This window comes from Pyxicephalus adspersus, chromosome 6 (genome assembly GCF_032062135.1).
Source record: "Pyxicephalus adspersus chromosome 6, UCB_Pads_2.0, whole genome shotgun sequence".
In the NCBI taxonomy this organism is placed as follows: domain Eukaryota; kingdom Metazoa; phylum Chordata; class Amphibia; order Anura; family Pyxicephalidae; genus Pyxicephalus; species Pyxicephalus adspersus.
Window position 1 is genome coordinate 74,564,078 of NC_092863.1, and position 21,548 is coordinate 74,585,625.

The 21,548-nt window shown below is 37.4% G+C and overlaps 1 protein-coding gene across 2 annotated transcripts in view; it reads right to left on the bottom strand.

Annotated features, from left to right (window-relative positions):
- The window catches only part of VCAN (versican), a 69,810-nt gene that overhangs the window by 19,015 nt on the left and 29,247 nt on the right, over positions 1-21,548 (bottom strand). The window contains exons 7-8 of one of the 2 annotated variants that reach the window (XM_072416188.1): positions 16,006-18,333; positions 357-6,803 (exon numbers count right to left, since the gene is read on the bottom strand). In XM_072416188.1, the coding sequence (XP_072272289.1) occupies positions 357-6,803; positions 16,006-18,333 (8,775 nt within the window). The remainder of the gene's footprint in view (positions 1-356; positions 6,804-16,005; positions 18,334-21,548) is intronic. The other variant, XM_072416189.1, reaches the window with a different exon arrangement.

The window sequence follows — 21,548 nt, forward strand, 5'->3', positions numbered from 1 at the left end:
GTGCCCAATGTGTATCTGTGCCCCATAGAGCATGTGACTTGATGTGACAATGATAAAACATTGCAAAGGCACATACATCACATACATATGATGTCATGAGAAGACATTTATAACATCAACAGTGACACATTATTAGTGGAACCAAAAAAAACAATGAGGTTGTCCTGTATAGGTCAAAACCAACTTTAAATATAATACCCTAATAAATCATAATAGGGTTAAAAGATTCATTAAAGAGCCACGTAAGTATGGTAATGAATGATAAACACATACACACACACATATATATATATGTATATATATATATATATATATATATATCACAAATGGGTATAAAGAGCATGATTATGGCTTACTTGTTATTTGAAGCTCAGTTCCATCAACATTATTACTAGTGGAGATCTGGATATCGAGGTCTGGCTGTGGTGTTATGCCCCTTGCATACTTTTCCTCTTCACCTTCAGTTGTCATATCAAAAGCATAGGAGGGAACAGTTGATGCCTCTTGTAAAATTACAATAGGTTGTGTTTTGGCATGCTCTTCATCTGACTCAGCAGCTGTTGGAGATGGTGTTTCAGGTTGGGGAGCAATTGAAGCATCTGTTTCATCCACACCTAAAGTTTCATCGGAAGAGGTAAGTAATGCAGGTGCCTGTGTAGCAGTTTCATCAGGTTCCTCCTCAGTATCTGGGTCTGTGGGTATAAAGATCTCTGAAGTGGCTAAATCCACTTCTTCTCCAACAGTAGGCTGTACAGTAGAGGAATCAATATCGTCTGTGCTAATTGAAATTTCTTCAGTAACAGGTATGTCTTTATCAAAGTGTTCCAGTGGACGGTCTGTGGCATCAGATGGTTCAACGCTGGTGGGTTTGTAGGTGGCAGTAATGTCAGCACTGGCTTCCTGTCCAGAAACATGATAACTCTCAGAACCAGCAGAAGGTAAAGTACTTGGAATAATTTTTCCTGTATAGTCAGATGCGCCATTGACCAAAATCACAGTTACTGGAGCTCTTGGTTCTTCTGTTACCTCTATAGCACCCTCCTGTTCAGTTTGGTCAATTAAAGATGTCCTATCTTCATAACTTGGAGTTATTACATCTGCAGGTAAATACTCAATTTCTTTAGTATCTTCTGTTTCAAATATTGGTGGCTGGGCTGATGTGCCAACATCAATGCCAGTTTCTTCAGGTGAATATTTTGCAGTAACTATCTCAGCTATAGGTACCTCTGTGGTGTCTTTGGGAAGGGAAGTTGATAATGGGAGGAGATCAGGCTGCTCTGTGACAATCTTTTGTTGTGATGTAGCAGTATCTAAATGAATGGAATCAGTTGGTGCAAGCTCTTTAGTGGTGTCTTCGACAGAAAAAATACCTTCAGTAAATGGACCTTTATCTTTAACATCAACAATAACTGTGGATGTAAGGTACAGTTCTCCTTCTGTTTCTTCCTGGCCTTCACTAGGCTCATCTATAGCTAAGATTGTAGTTGTATCTGGTGTACCTTCTGCTTCAGGCAGTTCAGTTACTATTACATCAGTAGCCACTAGATCACCTGAATCCTTAATAATAGGCACTGTTACTGTGTACTGATCCTCAGTTACCTCTTCTGTCTCATCAACTTTAGGTATAGTAACGCTTGGTGTACTAACTGACACAATATCTTCATGTTTTTGTGGCTGTTGAGTTGCTTCGGTGGTCCTAATAAATATTTCCAGTCCAGATCCCTCCCCTGAACCCTCAATTGTTTCACTAAAAGGTGTTGGAGTAGTGTCTTTCAATGGGGCTGTTGTAGCTTGTTCAGTTTCAAGAGGAATGACAGGCAGTACTTTAGTTGGTCGATCTGAAGGCTGTATCTCTTCAGTTGTAGCAGTTCCAGATACTTGGCCAGGAATACTTTCTGTTATTTCCACAAATATTCCATCTTCAAAGCTCTTGGAAGTTGTTTCTAAAGAAACGTCAGTTTGCTGTAAAGTTGAAAGTTCAGTTGGAAGCAATGCTTTTTGAGTTTTTGGAGCAGCTGTGTAAAAGTCAGCATCTGTCTGAACTTCAACCAAAGGAGAAAGTGTAGTAATGAAAGGTTCATCTGGAAGAGCACCTTCACCAGAACTTTGTCCTGAAAATGAATCAATGAAATCTTTCACTTCTGACTCAAGAGAAGGTTGTGTGGACCTAAAAGTATCCGTAACTTGAGAGGTACTTGTAGTAGCTGTGACAGGGCTTCTGTCGGTTTCCCCAGGACTTGCCTTGCTGACCTTGGTGAAAACCTCTTGAGGTGCTAATGAGATATCTGCTGACTGAGTGGTTAAAATAGCACCTTCACTTACTGTCTGAGCACTTTCTGTAGCTTGTGCATCAGTTAAAAGTGCAGCACTATCTTCTTCCTTAGTAGGTACAGTAGTATCCATTACTGTTGTGGTAACAATGCCAGCAAATAAATCTCCAGATCCATCCTCTGATGCTTTTTCTGTTATCAGAACTTCCTCTTGAGGTGTTGCAGGAGTTGATTTTATTTCTGCCCTCACCTCCGAGGTTATTGAGCTTGGCTCCTCTGAAATTCCCATCTTTGACTTGTCATCCAGAAAAAATTCTGTAGCGATGGATGTAGCACTAACAACTTCACTTATTGTATCATTAGGTTGTACCCAGATACTGCTAATAGTGCTTTCTTCAATAACTTCCAAACTTGGTGTTTTACCAGTACCAATAATGTAGTCACTTTCATCTTCAACACTTATTGGAGACTCTGTTACCACTTTTGTTTGCAAAACTTCTTCTCCTAAAGGTTTTGTTTTATCTGGTAATAGCTGAGAGGTGCTTAGAATGAAACTAACTTCTGACTGCAGTGTTACAGGTATTTGGGTTAGGCTTTCCACTTCACTAACTGTTTCAGTCTTTTCTGTGAATGGCTGGATGGTGCTAACCTCTTCCTCCTGCTGTGCTGAAGAAGGTATTGAGGTGGAAGATTCTGTGTATAATTTGTCTTCCTCTCCAGAACCTTGATCAATCAATTGCAAATCAGAGATTGTCAGTTTTTGAGGGGTTTGATCTTCTGGTTGCACTGATATAATGCTGCTGTCTGTGGGTGCTGTAGAAGCCTTTGTTGCTTCTGTTTCTTCAGGAGCCTCTGTTTCTTTTTCTTCAGGAACCTTTTTTGCTTCAGTTTCTTTAGAAGCCTCTGTTGCTTCTGTTTCTTTAGGGGCCTCTGTTGTTTCTGATTCTTTAGGAGCCTCTGTTGCTTCTGTTTCTTCATGAACCTTTGTTGGATCTGTTTCTTCAGGAGCCTTTGTTGCTTCAGTTTCTTTAGGAGCCTCTATTGCTTCAGTTTCTTTAGGAGCCTCTGTTGCTTCTGTTTCTTCAGGAACCTTTGTTGCTTCAGTTTCTTTAGGGGCCTTTATTGTTTCTGTTTCCTCAGGAACCTTTGTTGCTTCAGTTTCTTTAGGAGCCTCTGTTGCTTCAGTTTCTTTAGGAGCCTCTGTTGCTTCTGTTTCTTCAGGAACCTTTGTTGCTTCAGTTTCTTTAGGAGCCTTTATTGTTTCTGTTGCTTCAGAAGCCCCTGTTGCTTCTGTTTCTTCAGGAACCTTTGTTGCTTCAGTTTCTTTAGGAGCCTTTATTGTTTCTGTTGCTTCAGGTGCCTCTGTTGTTTCTGTTTCTTCTGTTAAGGGTTCTTTTTCTGCTGTGCCTTCTTCAGTTTGGATGACTGGTGGTGATGCAGTAGAAAATATCACCAGATCACCCGAACCCTCCTCAACAAACAGTGATTCACTAACAGTAAGTTTATGGGTTGATGCTTCAGTGCTGCTCTCCATGATGATAGCAGACTGATCTGTGGTGAGGTCATCTGTTTTAACAACTATGCTAGTTGTTTTTTCTTGCACCCTTTCTGGAGATTCTGTAGCTGATAAACTGGCTGTTTCTTTAGTTTCCTTGACTTCAGCCCTAGGAACTGAAGTGGTGAGGAAAGGTACTTTGTCTTCCTGATCTCCAGAGCCATAGTCAGCAAATGGCAAAGGAGTGCTAATTCCTTCTTTGGGTTGTAGAGTACTAGTCTGGGATACCACACTGTCATCAAATTCCTTACCAGAAGAAACTGTTGTAATGTATACTTCTGATGCTACTGCAAGTTTTTCAGAAGGAGAAGTAAAGTGTTCTGCTTGATCTCCTGAGCCTTGTTCTATAAACGGAAGACTTGTGCTGGCTTTAAGTTCTTCCTTAACTGTTATGCTCAGCACTAAATCTTCAGCTGGTGATATTGTGCTAACAACTTTAGTGGGATTCACTTCAGTGGAAGAAGTTGTAAATAATCCATCCTCATCACCTGAGCCTTGCTCTGTAAAGATTGTACCATCAACAAATATATCTTGATCCAAGGGTTGCTTAGTGCTCAGGGAAGGTACTGTTGCTACCTCTGCATCCAGAGGTTCAGGCCTAGATGTCCCAGGTACATCTGTACTTTCTTGTGGGATGCTTCCCACATCTGGTTCTAATTCTGTTTTTGTTTCTTCTACACTGTCTGTTGATTTTACAGCTGGCAAAATAGTTGTGATATATATAGATTTCTGGTCAGTAGGCGGTTGTGAAGTGATGACTTCTGACAATGTAGATGCTTCTTCTTCCTCACCTGAACCTTGCTCCACAAATGGCTTAACAGTGCTAAAAATTGTTTTGCTGGTATCTGAAATACCTGGAGGGTATGTGGCCTTCCTAACTTCAGCTTGCCCAGCCAAAGTGGATAGTGGTAAAGGTGGAATAGTAAGCTCTTCATCAACTTTTGATGCATCAGTTTGAAATTGAAGAGCCTTAGATGCGCTTGTGTCAGTTACAAAAACTGACTGAGGCTCACTAGTGCTGAAAATGTCTTCTGTGACACCATGTAAAGGTGTCTTTGGAGCAAGTGGAGTTGAAGTTATATACAAATGAGAAGATGACTCACTTTCCAAAGGCTTAGATGTAACTTCTGGCTCATCTCCAGAACCCACTTCTAGGGTAGGTATTAAAGTGCTTATGGATTCAGAGGTAGATACAGAAAAACTTTCTTTAATGATTCTGGGAGATAGAATTTCCTCCAAGGAGGATGAGCTTTGATAATGAGAAGTGGGTTTAGCTGCAGATGTACTAAAGACTACTATATCTTCTGGGCTTTCTGAAGTCTCCTCTTTGTCACCTGAACCCAATATAAAGAATGACTTGTCATGTTCAGTTGGTAATGGTGAAATATATTCAGAAACAGAAACAGATGATGAAACTGTTGCTGAAGAGCTTGGGTCGCTTTCATATTCTTTCTCTGCTGTTTCTTTTTCAGGTAATTTAGCACTAATGTGTGATGGTGGAATGCGAGTTGTAATAAATGAATCAGTGAAAGCATTTAATATATCACCTGAACCTTGATCAATAAAACCCTGATCCACTGTAACCATTTTTTGAGTCAAGACTTCAGAGGTAGCCTCATCCTGAAAGACACTGGTTGGTTCAGTTACATATTTTTCTTCCTTGATGCTATGAAATGTAGTTGTTGGTTCTAATGTGGCAGACGGTTTCCTTTCAGTTACAACAGCTTGAATGGACTCTGTCTGGATCTCTTTAATGTCATCTTTAGATGGTGTTCTTGTTGTATATTCAGAGACATCTTCCAGGCCAGAGCTTTCTTCCTCCACCTGAGCAGATACAGAGCTTGGACTTTCTGTTGAAATTTTAGGTAACACTTCTGCTGTGGAACTTATTTCATCTAGTTGGGAGGATTGTGTTACCAACACAGTTTCTTCAGTAGATAATACCCTAACAGTAGACAGGAGTTCACCAAAATCATCTACAGCTGAGCCCTCTACTTCATCCAGTTCCAGTTTTTCTGGTGCTTTTGTGTACAAGATATCTTCTTCAGTTATTTCAGTAAATACAGTACTGCTTTCTGTACCCTCTGTCTCAGGGACTGATAGACTAGTTGGAGAAGGTACCTCGTCTACCTGAGGGGACTCTGTATATCCAAAAGCTCCAGATTCTGTTGGTGCCAATGTTGAAGGTGATTCGCTTTCTTTAAACAGATGTACAGTAGCTGTTATGTTAATAATGGGCTCCCCTTCTACCTCACCAGAACCTTCCTGAATATAAAATGCAGTTGATGCATCTACAAGCTTTAAAGGACCTGTGGTTGGTACAATAACTGTTTCACTTCCATCTTGTGTAGATGTCTCAATTACCACTTGACTTGATACTAATTTAGCAGATTCTGTTACTGAATCAACTGTGGTAACCTCAACAAATTTTGTAGTTGGCGCAGCACTGCTAATTATTGTAACTTCAGATTCTGCATCACCAGAAGATTCTAGTGTGAACAAAGGAAAGTCTTCTTTTGGTGGAGCAGTACTGAAATGAGATAGTATGGTGGGTTTTTGTGTTGTTAGCTTTTCAGTCACTAAAGATGCTTGTGTAGTTGGCAGATCCTTAATTGAAATTTCAGTATCACCGCTTGATTCAGGTTCCTCTGATTCATCAGAAGTAAGGTCTGGTTTATCTGTTGACTGTAATCCCTGATCTGGAGCTTCACTCAGCTGAATGACTGATACATTCACCGATGGTGTGACACTTTCAATTAGTTCCCCTTTAACCTCTTCTGCTTTTGAATCTTTTGGATCTGGAGTAATTTCTTGTTTCCCATTAATAAATTTTAAGGACGGAGAAGTTGGAACAGAAGTGGTGTTGTCACAGTCGGTGTCCTCCTCCGAAGAACTCCCAAAAAAGGGCAAAACTTCTAAGTTAAAACCTTCACTGGACTGGTTTAAACCCAAAGTGTTAAGCAGGTCATCCACTGGGCCTGATAAAAAACAGATAATGATTTTAGCATGTAAATTTGTTAATAATGCATTGTAAACTATTGAGATATTGGCAGTAAACTTTAAATTTAGTCCATGTAGTTAATAAACATGACTTTTGCTGTGAATGAAAATGGCAGACAAAGACAATGGAGCAAAGCAGACAGCATTATCAAAAGACAGTGAGAAGTGTCTGTTGCACCCAGAAATTATGGTTTAGAAATTAGTGTCAATTTTATTTCAGTGTTTTTTTTTTCATTCTTTCTTATGGACTTTCTTATCATATAAAAATATCAACACAACATGTCCAAGAGATACACTCAAAAACTTAAATAATGTGATTTGTCTTGGATTTCACCAATAAATGTTTTCCTTTTTTTGTCCAACACAGTTATTATTATTATTATTAGTTTGTTAAAACTATGCACTACATATAAGAAACATTCTATCTTAAATATGTCTATCTACAATACTTTTTATACATTACAATACCAATACACAATGAAAGACCTTATAAAATTATTTTTATGGCACTTCTTCTAAAAAAGGACATTTATACTGAGTGACCCATAGCTAAATGGTAATTTACTTGTCCCAGGGGCACAACAGGAAGTAAAAATCTCTCAAAATGAGGAGAAGTCCACAGTTATCCAATGAGCCGGTATTCCCATTGGAAGATTTTCAACTTTTCAGCTCTGAGAACAGCAGACAGCAATAAAAACCCATGAGAAGTTCCAATCCTTCCATACTGGGTCAAAAACTGTAAAAACACCTAAAGCTGTTTTTTAAATTCCCTATAGATTCAATAAAAAATTTTTTATCAAAATTATCGAAGAAGATTTAATAAGTTATTGTCTCAAACCAATGTGAGACAATGGCAAAGAGATTTCTTGAACGTAGAGCTACAAGGTTACCTAACAGTACGGAAATATACGATTAATGAAAATTGGAGAGGGACTCAATTTAAAATAATGCATAGAGCATATAAAGTTATTAGGAAAAAGGAACAAGATAGGTTGGGAAGAAACCTATCTATATGCCCAAAATGAGGTGAAACACACGCTACATTGATGCACTATTAATGGAATTGTCCAGTGATCAAAACATTTTGAGAAGAAGTAATAAAATTTGTAAATTAAATCACAAATCAATCATTAGTGATAGATCCTATTTTGGTGTATGTTCACCTACTGAGGGTATAAGGTATAAGGGTTGAATCACTATATGTTTATTGGCCCAAGAGGGCTATTCTTATGGAATGGATTCATCCAGGAGCACCCACTTTAAAGCAGAAAGAGCGAAAGATGCACAAATTACTTGTTTTTTTAAGGTGTGGGATAGGTTTATGGAGAAAGTATTAAATGTTCAAGAACGAAGAATAATATATGATAGGTTTAGATATTCAATGTGGGGTCTCACACATGGATTGTCTTAAAATGAATATTTGATAATTAATATTTAGTTTTTTTTTATGGGTGTTAATTATTGTTGTATTGTTGTATTGTGTTTTCTATATAAAAAAATTTACAAAAATTATATATAAAAAAAATCCATATGGATTGCCTTTTCTGTTTCTGGGGTGAACAGCATTAGCTGATGCTGGGCATTCAAAGCCAGTAGTTTCTAGTGAATGTGGAGAAAATCCCACAGTACGCATTGAAATTAGAACAAGTAAGTGTGTGTGCAAAGTGGAAGGTACTCTCTAGAGTAGAGCAATCAATCAAATTTCAGATGTTTTTTCTGCAGTTCAGATCTAAAAATAAAACAGGATTTTTGACTGGTTGCTATGTTAAACAAAATATGTTTTCCATTTTATACACCATATCCAATGTACTATGCATACAAATGCTGATTTGTAAAAATAACTAGAAACCTCTAGACAAGCCATCATAATGGTCTCCAAAAGCTTTATTAAGAGAACAGGGTGGGCAACCTACTTTTCCTTACACTTTAGTCTCTAAAAAAGCCACCACCCTACGTGTCTCTCTGCAGAAGCCTCTTTCTTAATTATAATCTTCCCACATACACTTCTTTCAATAGATTACTGACTTGGAAGAGAAAAAAACACCTGTGTCTGTAGATATAACACATGCAGACATCTGTTTTCCATAGGGGTTTACGACATGGGAAGTAGTTTATTTAATAGATCTGTGTACAGTCAGGGCACACTAGACCTATCAGATGTACTGGGAATTCACATTTAAGGGATCATGTTCTGTTCTGTTTGGAGTCTGCTCATGTGTGTCTATGGAGTACCTAATTATAAAATGTGAACATTTCTGTCCTCCCACAAAGGATAGATGAGGTGCTCTAATAAATCATGGAACAGAAACTGTAATAATTGCCCATGCTGGTTACACATTGCCTCCTAACCATGCCCCAGTGGTAACAGAAGAAGAAGCATTATCTATCTAATATACGTATATCAAAAATAACAAGTAAAAATTCGGATTAATGTTTTGTTGAAACATTATTATTATTCTGGAAAAAAAGTATATTTGAACTATACGATTCTTTACCGTTTTGAAAAAGTATTTCTTTACCATATAATATAAATACCATCAATATAAGGTGCTGCCCATTCATAAGCAAGTAGAGCGCACAAATGTCTTCCTGTTGACTTATTGCTTTATCCCCCCTCTGTTACAAAAATCTGCTCATCTATGGGCTGTCAAAGAGCTAGGATCCATTGTGAAAAACCTTAGCTCCGGCGTGTAACCGCTTCTCTTTCTTCTCAACATGAAAAATAAAACTACTACAACAAGAGCTTTCCCTTTTCTGCTCTGCAAGTGAAGCTTATTCTGTATGACATAGTGAACTATATTGTTTTGCCCTACTTCAGAAAACTTTACACCTAATATAGATAGTAAAGAGAAGTACTTATGGTGACGTAAAAGAGGGTACTTATGGTGGAGGAATATGTAATGAAATAAATATTTTGTTATAAGGTTTTCACATGCCCTAATATAGATATACAGTGAGAAGTGTACAGTAGATATCGAGTGTTAATTTACATTTGATGACTTTTAAATAGTGTCGGTGCCTTTCTATACACCTTTACATTATCAGCAGTCAGTCTTGTCATATTACAGCTCTTTGATTTCAAAGGGAAGTCCACATCTGTGTTTCCCATCCTCCAGGCTAAAGAAAGGGATGTTTGGTAATTGCTTTTGCGATGCTTACCTTGGAGTCCCCACCTGGGCATGAATACTAAACAGATTATGTCAAGCATGAAATGCACTAGCACTGCTGTGGGAAAATAAGATGAAAGGCCATAGGGTTTGCTCATACAAAGAACCTACAATTACTTGAAATAACTCCACTGTAACTTTCTCTAAACTTCTGCCAGTGCAATTTCACGCTAATAAGAGATAAACAAGATACCCACACATTTTAAATCGTAAGAACTAATGATGACTGGTCAAACCCATCTAACCATGACTATATAAATCTACAGACAGCTCTGGTTATAGCCTTCAACTGGGCATTATTGGAGATAGGTTCAATCTGGCAAAAGATTGAGAATATTGAATATTTTATTCCCTTGCCCCCATTTGATATCCAAACAGGTTTAACAAGAATCTGGTCTGAAAACGTAATCAGAAATCCATTGAGCTTTGTACCACTGGATCATGAACAAAGCGGCTATCCATTGCCACCAATAAAATATACCTTCCAATCAATTTTTACAGTTGTAATTGGTAGGAAATGTCCTAATATTCTTTATTTCTTTTTTTACTTTAAACTTCTAATCTATTAAAAAGTTTACCAAGCTTTATTCAGATAGAATGCACTTTACTGTACTGATAGCAGTAAAAGATGAATTTGGATTAGTTTAGGGTTGTGGCAACTAATGATAAGGAGAATGTTAAATAATGGTGCCCTAGGGGAACAGAAGAATCGCATACATCTCTTCCTCAATAGACCATCACTGTCTGGACTGGGCCATAATTATCTGTTCTATATAGGAAGACACCTCAATATATACAACACAGGGGAAGTTTTGATAAACCTTCCCTTTATAATATTAATAATAATAATATTAATATTATTAAGACTCTTTATGATGCAGCAGAAAGATAGACATTCCAAGGCAGGGAATACCGTAGAACCCCATGAGAAGCTAATGGGTAGCAGATTACTGTGTCAGAAGCAGCAGGGAACCTACAAAAGCAAGGTCAGTTCTTTAATATATGCACAATTAGTTCTGGGGCAACTATGAGACTAAGAGAGAGTCCTAACAGGCTCAGGCCCTGTGCCTTTGAATTAGTATTCAGTCTGGGAGGTAAAGAATATAAAGGTTGTAAAGCTATTGAGGTTCAATGTTTGAAGCATGGCAATCAGCTAGGGTAATAGCAAGTGGTGACATTATATTATGAGCTACTTCTGGGGAAGAGGAATCATGTCAATGGATTTATGTACTCTCTAACATTTCTGTGTAATATGTCAGCACTACCTAAATAGTATCAATAAATAAGTAATCAGCATGACAAATTCTCATTCCCATTTGTATTAGATTTGAGATAAAGCATGCTGCTGTGCTTGTGCTGTTTAACTGCCAACATCTTTGAAAACTCCTGGAAGCCAAATGGTACATTAATGCTTAGAGGTCACCACTCTGATATTTAAAACCTAAATTTAATCAAGAAGCCAAAATTTATCGTAAATTGGTCATGAAATAGTAACTCTAAAGCAGTCATTTGTGTTGGAGTAGACGACTCGAAGTGTGTAATCACAGTGTCAAACATTGAGATGTCTCCTTGGTAACAAACAAAAGACTGGAAGGATTGCGTATGTTTCCTAAGAACTGTATGCTGTATAGCAGCAACACATCCTTGTATCTAAGGAAGCCTACAAAAGAAGTTAAAATATGGGAACCCATCTAAATGAAACCCCTAAATTGTGAATGGATATGGCTGATCACATAAAAGAGGATTCAGCTTGGTAAGCAATCTCAATGCTACTAAAGACAGGGAGAAGAATACAGAAGTCTATTCAAAGAGTTTTATGAAAGTTTTTTTTTCTTCCTAAGCTGTAAATCCAATGCAGCGTCGCAGTGAAATCTATTCTTTTGTGACTTTGTAAAATTCAGTACTGACAAGTTTTTAAATACCCCTTAGACGCCAGGACCATGTGAAGTATGCCGGTAACAAAACACTGCCATGTAAAATCTATTTTGCACCTTAGCAGTTGTTTTACAAGTTTACTAGCTGTACTGCTACCAAAGCATGGCTAGTGAGAATAAAAAGTAGAAACCCTAAACCTGCAGGCTTTTGCCTTGTAAAAAGCTAAACCAATTTTAGCTCAGGGTAAATGAGGGGAGGGCTTTATTGAAAACTAAAAAGTGTCCAACGAAGGTCTGTTGAGGTTTCCTCAAAAGACCTTACCTGACCTTATGTTATCAGCTGATAACAGATGATCTGAGATTCATATTGATAAGTTAACATTAAAATCTTTAGATTTGTTAGATGGAGAACGTAATTTGACTTCAGTTTCTGTGACCACATCATTTTTTCTTTTTTGTTGCAGTTTTTATAAGGATGTGAAATACACGTAAAATGAATCACAAAACATACTACTACATATAGAAACGGTGTATGGACCATACAAAAGAGCTAAGTGGCATCTGTTTAGAGTAAAGGCTGGAGGAATATTACTCCCAACACACAGGATTACTCCTACCTTACTAAAGGTTGAATAGTTCTTTTATGTCATTTTCAAAAAATGTCATGTCTTATGGGCAGTGACAGGGGAGTAGAAAACTCCTCTGTCAGTGATATGGTCAGCGATCTGGGCTGGCAACAGCGGGCTAGTGCACAAGGGGGACTACACATTACAAGGCAAATCCCTACTCTGCTGCCCTGCAGCATGCTGTTACTATCCTGTTTTGCCAGACAACAGCCACCAGCACTGTGCTGTGTTCCCTGGTAAGACAACATTGTGGCGGGGGATATCTGCCAAATAGAGCCATGGTAGGCAGAGTTTTGAGAAGTGCACAATGGTGCTGGGTATAAAGATAATGTTACGACTGAGCCACCAACCACAGCTGGTCTCTGAATCCCACAGGGGATGCTTATACAATAAAAAAACAAGTGAGTATTTACCTACCTAACATTTTTTTCTTATTTTGGCTTGTGATCAGCTTTAAATAGGCATACAGGGGGGTAATTTACCATAGGAATTTAGACTGCTCATTCCCAAAGGTGAATTATCATCCTGCTAGAGATAGTTCACTTAGCTTAGTGAATGTGGTGATAGTTCACTTTGCAAAGATCACCCAATTACATGTCCAACAAGGAGATTTAAAAAAAAATCATTCCTTTGGTATTATTAGTAGTCTGGCACAGCTGGAGGTGAGCTACAGAGCCAGATGGAGTCTCTGACTCTATATAAAAAGACAAACACAGAGATGCAAATAATGTATGAGGTACTAGATGGTTGTGTCATAATGATGACCCCCAATAAACCCTTTGTGTGTTGTAATAAAGGCTCTCCTTTCCTAGCAAAACTTCAAACAAATGCAGGGAAGTATCAACTGAAGAGGTAGCAGATAAGGACGGCTATATGACATTGATATGGCATTGGACTTGTGTTGACATCAGTTTAAGACACATCTGAAGTTATTCAAATTTCAAGGACGTGTGTTTGACCTGCAGTTGACCTTTTGTCCCGCATTTCACCTGCTTCAAATGGGTTTTGCATGCCCTTAACATGATCAGCCCAATACTGGACTCTTTTTCATTCATTTATTCTTTTTAACAAAGTTCAAAAAAATGGGGGTTATGTGTATTTGTACTTTATTACAATACTCTCAGATGTTTGCTAGACTTTGAAAACGACTCACACTGATAACTAAGTGACTCATACAATGGCTTTCTTTTCCAGACTTTCAGCAGATGTTCTCTTGTGAACATTTTATAGTATAATATGTTTACCTCCAGCTTTCCAGCTGTTGTAGAGCTACAAGTCCAAACATGCTTTCTGATTTTTTTAACCACAACTGCCAGAATGTGGATTATCAAAAAAATGACATGTTAACTATAGTTATTCTAGTTCAGTCTTTACCATGAGAGAAAATTTTAACATGTCAGATCTAAGTGAAGAGACTCTGACATCTTTGTTACACAGTACTGTATGAGCCTGATTTATTAAAGCTCTCCAAGGCTGGAAAGTATACACTTTCAGCAGTGAAGCTGGGTGATCCAGCTAACCTGAAATGCATTTAGTCCAGGATTCAAAACATTTGCTAGCAAATGGCAAATTACTTTGAAGAAATTTATTCCAGGTTTTTTTAGTGTATATGTTTGTGTATCCTCTCCAGCCTTGGAAAGCTTTAATAAAGCAGGCCCAATAAGTGAATATACCTAAATATGAGTGTTTGGTGCCACTTAAGTGGCAAAATTACAGACAGATAAGGAGACATATTAATTGATAGATTCTACTACACTGCCATGAGTACACATAAATGAAAATGCCCTTTCTACAATTCCCCACTTATTTCAGTAAAAGCTCCTGCTAGAATACGCCACTCAAGGTACTGTTGGTGACCTTGGGTCAACTATCAACCAAGAATTTGAAAAAAAAAAAAGATGTTTTTTTGAATTCCAATAAAGATAAAAGTAATCTTGCTTAATACAGATTCACAATGGAGAACCAAAGAGGAAAATAAAATGAGCAAAAACTATGCAACCTTCTTGCACTAGTCACGCTGCCCAAGGTGCTGGCTCACAAATATTATTAAGGTAAATTTATACCTGGTCATCATGTCCACAGCTATATAAGTAAACTAAAAACTTTAGCTCAACAAATGATTTAAACTTTAGTGCCAACTTTTCTTTGGATGAGTCAAAAAGCTACCATCAATAATCAGTGTGTTCACAATGGGGCCCATGGATGGCATCAGTTGTCTAGCAGCCTCTTAATTTTCTCCAATATTAAAATCCATGTATATATCCTAACAACACACAGACAGCATCTATAGCACTATAAGTACTGTAGGCACTTCCCAAAACCAATTTAGTCATAGTAAACCTGTAAGGCTTGTACAATGTTGTCAGATACCAGAGTTGTATTACAATATTTATCTATTATTCTCCAGGGCAGCAGTTCAGTTGTGCCACTTTTGATGTGTATATTATTCTTCCTAAGGTAGCTACTCCAACCCTACGGGCTGATCAAAGAAATGTTAAGGACTTGCAATACTTTATGATCAATTCTCATTAAATACCTATAAATGTATAATTAATATAACTGTACTAATCTGTACTAATATAGGAATTTTATACAGCACAAGATGCTCCCCAATAGAACATTGCTGCAGTAGGCAGATTTTTAAATTAATTTTTACACCTGCATTAGACCTGTTCTTGTCACACCGAAACACTTGTGTCATTTATTTTTCTTATTAATATATGCACCTGCATTCGCTGACGAAATCATAGCCTTACATTGGGACCATAAATGTTCACAAAAAAAATGTAATTTCTAGAGAACAGGCACACATATTTTACACTTGTTTCACAACCCAGCTTTAAGTACTATGTAAAATTTAAATAGGATCCTAAACTTAGGCAAACAAACTCCAGTCTAATTAAACAAACAGGAAATAGTATTATATTAGGCAAATTTAAAATGACATTTTCAGCTATGTATTTTGCAAAAGGAAAGCAGTAAAATGTACACATGAACTTCACATCCTCATGGACTAATGGCAGGTTCTACTTCATAATACTAACTGACAGACAACACTAATCACACAAAGCAAGAAAAGCTGCCACTGTACTAAAGGGAATGTGTTTTTCATTATTTTCTTATTTAGTTATTTAGCTATGATTTGTAGAAGAGGAGAATATGTCACAGAAGAGAAAAAATGTAACATCTGCACCTAGCTCCAGCAATTAGCAGAATGAAGATATAGGAATGTAAAGATATATTTTCAAAATGATAAATACTGTGCATACTGAATTAATAGCGAAGACCTACTTAAAGAAAAACTAATAGTAATATGACATAATTTAAAATACCTTTCAAATCGGGAAGGCAAATCAATTTTGATGCTAGGTACTTGTCAAAATATCAGCCTACCAAAGAAATTGAAAAAAAATCCTAATTTTTTTTTTTAAATATTATTTTGAAAGGAATTACATTTAACTAATTTCCTCACAGTACAAACCTTAATATCTCAAAGAGAATAAAATGGCATACCTGTTTCATTATCAGGAATACTGACAATGATGACATTGATAGCAGGTAACTGCTGAACACCATCTTCAGTAGACCCGGTTGGAGAAACACCAGCAGTGTCTTCACAAGGTGGTTCTTTTGTTTGTTCTTCTGCGCTTCCACTGGTAAAGTATTCCGAATCAATTTCTGATACTGGTTTTTTACTGATCAGATCAGATTCCGTTGTGGTCTTAAAAGGAGCAACAGATTCACCAATCACTATTGTTCCTTTACTTGTCTCCTCATCAGGCTCCCTATCAATCAAAATTGGTTTCTGAGTGCTGGTTGACGGTGGGAATGTTTTAGGTGCTATTATTATTTTCTCTTTTGGTGGAGTAGTTGCAGCTTCACTGTCTGTTTTATCAGCCACAGGAGATGGTGGAAGAGAAACATCTTCTCCAGAACCTTCAGTAACATCTTGGGGTTGATCTGTAACAGCAGCAGGAATGACTGATGAAGACAATGCCGGCTGAGGGCTTGATGTACCTTCTGCTATCTCTATATCTTCTACAGATTTTGATGTCACTTTAATTTCTGGTTGTACTTCTGTGATAGCTTTTACAGTTTCAGTTCCAACCACTGCGGAAGAAACCAGAATAGCAGGTGCTGTAGTCTCTTCCTCAGGGGCGGTTACATCTTCTAGAACTTTAATAGCAGCAGTTGTTCCAGGCACTTGTTCCTCTGTTACATCTGTAGTTGGTGAATCAGTCCCTAGTACATATTTAAACCCTTCTGAAGAAAGTGTGCTTTCTGCTATTTCTTCATCCAATTTCTCAGTGGGAATAGCAGTGATTGAAATCTGTGTGCTTACTATAGTTGACTGTCCCTCACTGGGTACACTTTGCTTAGTTGTTGTATCCTCTTCAACACCACTTCCTTCAAAAATAGAGTCTATTGGTTTAGATGAAGAAATTTCCGTGGAAGCTTCAGATGCTTTTGCTGTGCCCACCACCTCTGGTTTGACAGTTGATACGTCTTCTGTTTGGCTTTCCTGGGCTGATGCTGTTTCGGTCAAAACAGTTGTAAAATCTCTAGATGCAGTAGCGTCTTCTCTGGTTTTATCGAAAGTTGCTTGTGTAGCTGATGGAAATTGTTCTTCCTTTTTCTCCAGATCCGTCACTTTAGGCTGATCATCTTCAAGTAAACCTGAGCCCTCTGTTTTATCAAACAGGTAAACTGTACTTGTAGAAACTTTATCAGTCACATCATAAATCACTTTAAATGGTGATTGTGTTGTCTGATCAGCGCTTTCCTCAGCTTCTGGCTGATCTGGTGTCAAAGCATAAATTGTTTCAACTGATAATGTTTCAGTTTTCACAGTGACAATTCTTTCTTCTTTTGGTAGAATAGTTGTCTGTGCCTGTTCTGTGAAAGTTACAGATTCATCCGTTGATCCTTCTCCCTCAGAGGCCGGTTCTGCTTCTTCTACATAAGGCAGCTTTGACAAGGTAGCATCTTCTTCATCAGTGACTTCTGAAGGTGTATAAAAAGATGTGGTTGCTTTAATTGTTTCTGTGACTTCATCCAGTGTTGATGGAGTGCTGGTATCAGGTTTGAATACTGTGAACACTTCTAGTTTGGTTTGCACACTGGAAACTTCTGGATCTTTTGGCGTTAGTGATTCACTTGCAGTCACAGCAGCCGGCTCATAGCTTGTTTCTGGCACAGTGTCAAATGCAGAACTGTCAGGCACCTCTGGAGTAGATGTAGTACCAACAAAGTCTGTAATCTGGGAAACATCATGTGGTATAATAACTGTTGAAAAGCTTTCTGCACTTTTTGCTTCCATAGATTCATGGGAAGGCTGGGAGCTAAGATCTTTAGGTAAATATGTTGATATTTCTGGTGTTTCTACATGAGTTGTGTCAGTATAGGTAGATGGTTCTTGGTCTTGATCTTTGTCGGAACTTGGTTGAATACTTTCAGCTTCAGGACTCAATGAGGGGGGGAGAGTATCTTCTGGAATAGATGATTCTTTAACAGTAATCTCTGAAGGTGAAGGTATAGCTTGTTCTCTAGGACCCTCTGCCTGTTCTGTAATGGAGGCCAGTGGAGTTACTGTGGTTTCTTCTATTTCTGACGGACTTCTTTCTGAAGGTTCTGATGGTTTGCTGTGAGTGTCTTCCACTGCACTAGATTGTACAGTAGACTGCACTTCAGTTTTTTTCACAACGGGTGCTGTTGTTGGAATACTTGGCCTTGGGGTAACCTTGATTGGCTGTACTTCCACCTTTCTCAGAATGCTTTGAGTCACAGCTTCTGTCGGTAATATCAATTTAACTGAGACTGATTCAGTGATATTTCTTTTATCTGTAAAGTAAAAACAAAGACTTCATTAAAAAATAATCAAAATTGTACTCTTACTAGGCATTATTTTCTGTATTTTTATTTAAAAATATGTGGAGCAGGTTACAATAAATGTGAAATAAAGTTGTATTTTACAATGTTGTTTCAGTAGCTTGTAAAGGCTTCTTGCCAAAATATTACTCAAAATATACAATATTCAATGGTTTCCTTATTCTCAGAAATTATTGCCAAACATTTATACTTTTATACTGCATTTTTTTTCATTTTAAACAGTAATTTCCTGTTCTTGTAAACTGTCTCGAATCGCGTGGTAAATACCTGTGCTGCCCATAGATAGACTGATTGTGTTTGTAAGTCTATCTGTGTTAGGTTATTTTCACAACATACCATAAATTAGGTGCACCATAAATGCCATGGATGTTATTTCAGGTTCCAGCTTAACATACAATTCACCAACAGCACACTTGGTAAGAAAATGCTTTGATATACAATCAACAAGCATACAATTATGTTTTAGAAAGGGAGTTTGAAAAAGACATTGAGGCAGAAGCTACTTTTAGTTATGTAATGCATTATTTTGTGCAAAGATCTGTAGAAAACATGATTCTCTTACCAGAATACATTGCTAAATGCAAAGTGAGGTCACTTAAAGGAAACAGGTAAAAGTCACACAACTTAAGCTAGACGGAGCTAAACTCTAGTCTAAATAATACACAAGCAACATATTGTCACAAAAGGCCTGATGTGTCAAAGTTCTGATCTAACAAACCTGGAATTGATTTTTTTTAAATAATTTGCTATGATTTGGCAATTTTTTTCATTCCTGGACAAGATCCATTCCATGTGTGCTGAAGCACCCAAGTTCACCAATGATAGTCTATCTTTTTCAGTCTTTGATAAATCATGCCCGAAGTGTCAAAAGTTACGGGCTGTACTCAATTCTGTCTCTTGCTGAGATTTCCCCAGCAGCACAGGCTTGGTTAACAAGTAAGGGGTCCACTGGATTCTATTATAATTTCTATAGGTTTGCAAAGAATTTTCATTCTTTGCAAAGCTTCAAAACCTTAGACTGTGGAAAATGTATAAAAAAGTGCAAATGAGAATATGGTAAGCCCTAAAGCTGATTCTTATGATGAATATTTACTAATCAATATGGACAATTTACACCTTATAGCAAAATACCTATACCGTTTATGGAAGAAATTCCATTGTTGATGAAGCTGGACTAATTCAATTGGTTGTTCTAGGTGATTGCACTTTAGAAAAGCACTTACAAAATGAAAATGTTTTTGATCACGGTGTTGACCCACCCCACACAAGTCAAACAGACAACATCCTACACACCAGAAAAAAATAACCCATAATTTGGATGTCATACTGAATAGACAAGGGCTCCAACACATTGCATAGCAAATTAAAGTCTGTCTGCTTGTTTTTTTTTCTTTATTAATATAATCCTGATGTTGGAAAGCACTGGTATAGGACAGTCATTACCCCGAGCAGCCTTGATTATAATTATTGTCTTTGCTGGATCCCGTCATTAAAGCTAAAAATGCAAAAAGCAATTTTGGCATTTTGCGGAACACTGATAAACCAAATGTGATGTAAAATAAGGGGAACAATTTATTTATTTGAGTGTGTCTATGTCTTTTTCTCAAATACGCACCAATCCAAATGACCAGCTTTTGCACAGATGTTACCAATTAAATTGCTATGCATCATAAATAGAATAATTGTTAATATTTTTTTGGCCTATCTTTACACACCTAACCTTAACAAAGACCAGGGATTGAAATTTAAGATTTTATCTCGGGCGCCAAAAAGTAAAACATTTAGTGTTCAGCACTAGCAAACAATGTCAAATTGATACCATTTACTGAATAGTGACATCGTTTTAACGTTTAACCTACTCAAGTGATAGTGATAAGGACTATAGCAGATGGTTTTCCTAGAAATAATCGTTGTATTTTACTCAGATTTCTGTTCCATGCTATGTTGTATAAATCCTTTAATGGGGTATTTAAATGACTTGTCACTGTGCACCTTTTTAGTTGTGTTTCCCTGCTGAAATCCAGATGTGAGTGATGTCACCCTGAGATTACAAGGCTGCAAAGTATGAGGGTGGGGAACCGTCACTACCAGTTCAAAGAACTTAAGTGCCTTGATTTATGATAGACATAATCAGTAGTGAAAAAATCTGTTGATCTGATATTCCCTAATGACATTATTTTGTAACAATGTAGACAGTAAATTACCTTTAAGGAAATGTATTTCTGTACTGAAAGGATTTACCAAAGTGTATCTAAAGTATTTTCAGGTGTTGGGTGTGTAGATAAGTGGATGTATGTTATCTACATACTGGGTAGGGGAGGTGTATGTCAAGCCAACGTATTTTCAGAGTGGATAAGGACTGGAACTCCAAATTATAACTCCAGTTAGGAGGGTCCATTAGAGATAATTTCCTCAATTCCTCACTTGCTGACAAAAGAAAGGGAGAAAAATATCTCAATCTGGTGTGGCCCAACCACAACTGCGGCTAGAGTCTATTTGCTACAATTTTCTGTAGTGCTTTACGTAGAATTTCCCTGCTTGTTTGTTCATTTTCCCTTCTGCGTTTTGACATATCAGCACCACAAGTGCCCCTTGCTACCCTTTGGGTAATTGTATATATATATTTGTGTAAGATCTGTGGAAATGCCCAGTTCAAAATTATCACACAGATTCAGTGTCATCTTTTTACACTTCTATGCACTGATTGTCTTTATTCTTTGTACCTTGATACTTATTCCCTTCCTCCAACAACAAATTTACAGTTTGCTAACTTTAACTCTCTGTATTCAGATGAGTTTCCGAAATTTTTTCAGTAACGTTTTCATCATGGTTGCTCCAACAACAGAACTTACCAATTGACCTTGAAACAGAGCTTCTTTTAAAATATGATGTGTGTTAGATTCTGTTCATAATATTACAGCTGAACAAAAATTCTAACACTAATATTAAAGGTCACAGGGATTTAGTCAGTCGTCAGGGGAGGAGTGGAAGGGTTTTTACTGTTACACAGCTGCAAAAGGTGACATCATTTCTCTTTGTTAACATCTGGTTCACAGGCCTTAAGTTAAGCTAGTGTAAATGATAGTATTAAACCACTTTTTTCCAGATATGCACTGAAATCAACATAAAAACACAGAGATCTTATCAGATCTGAAGAAGAAGAACTG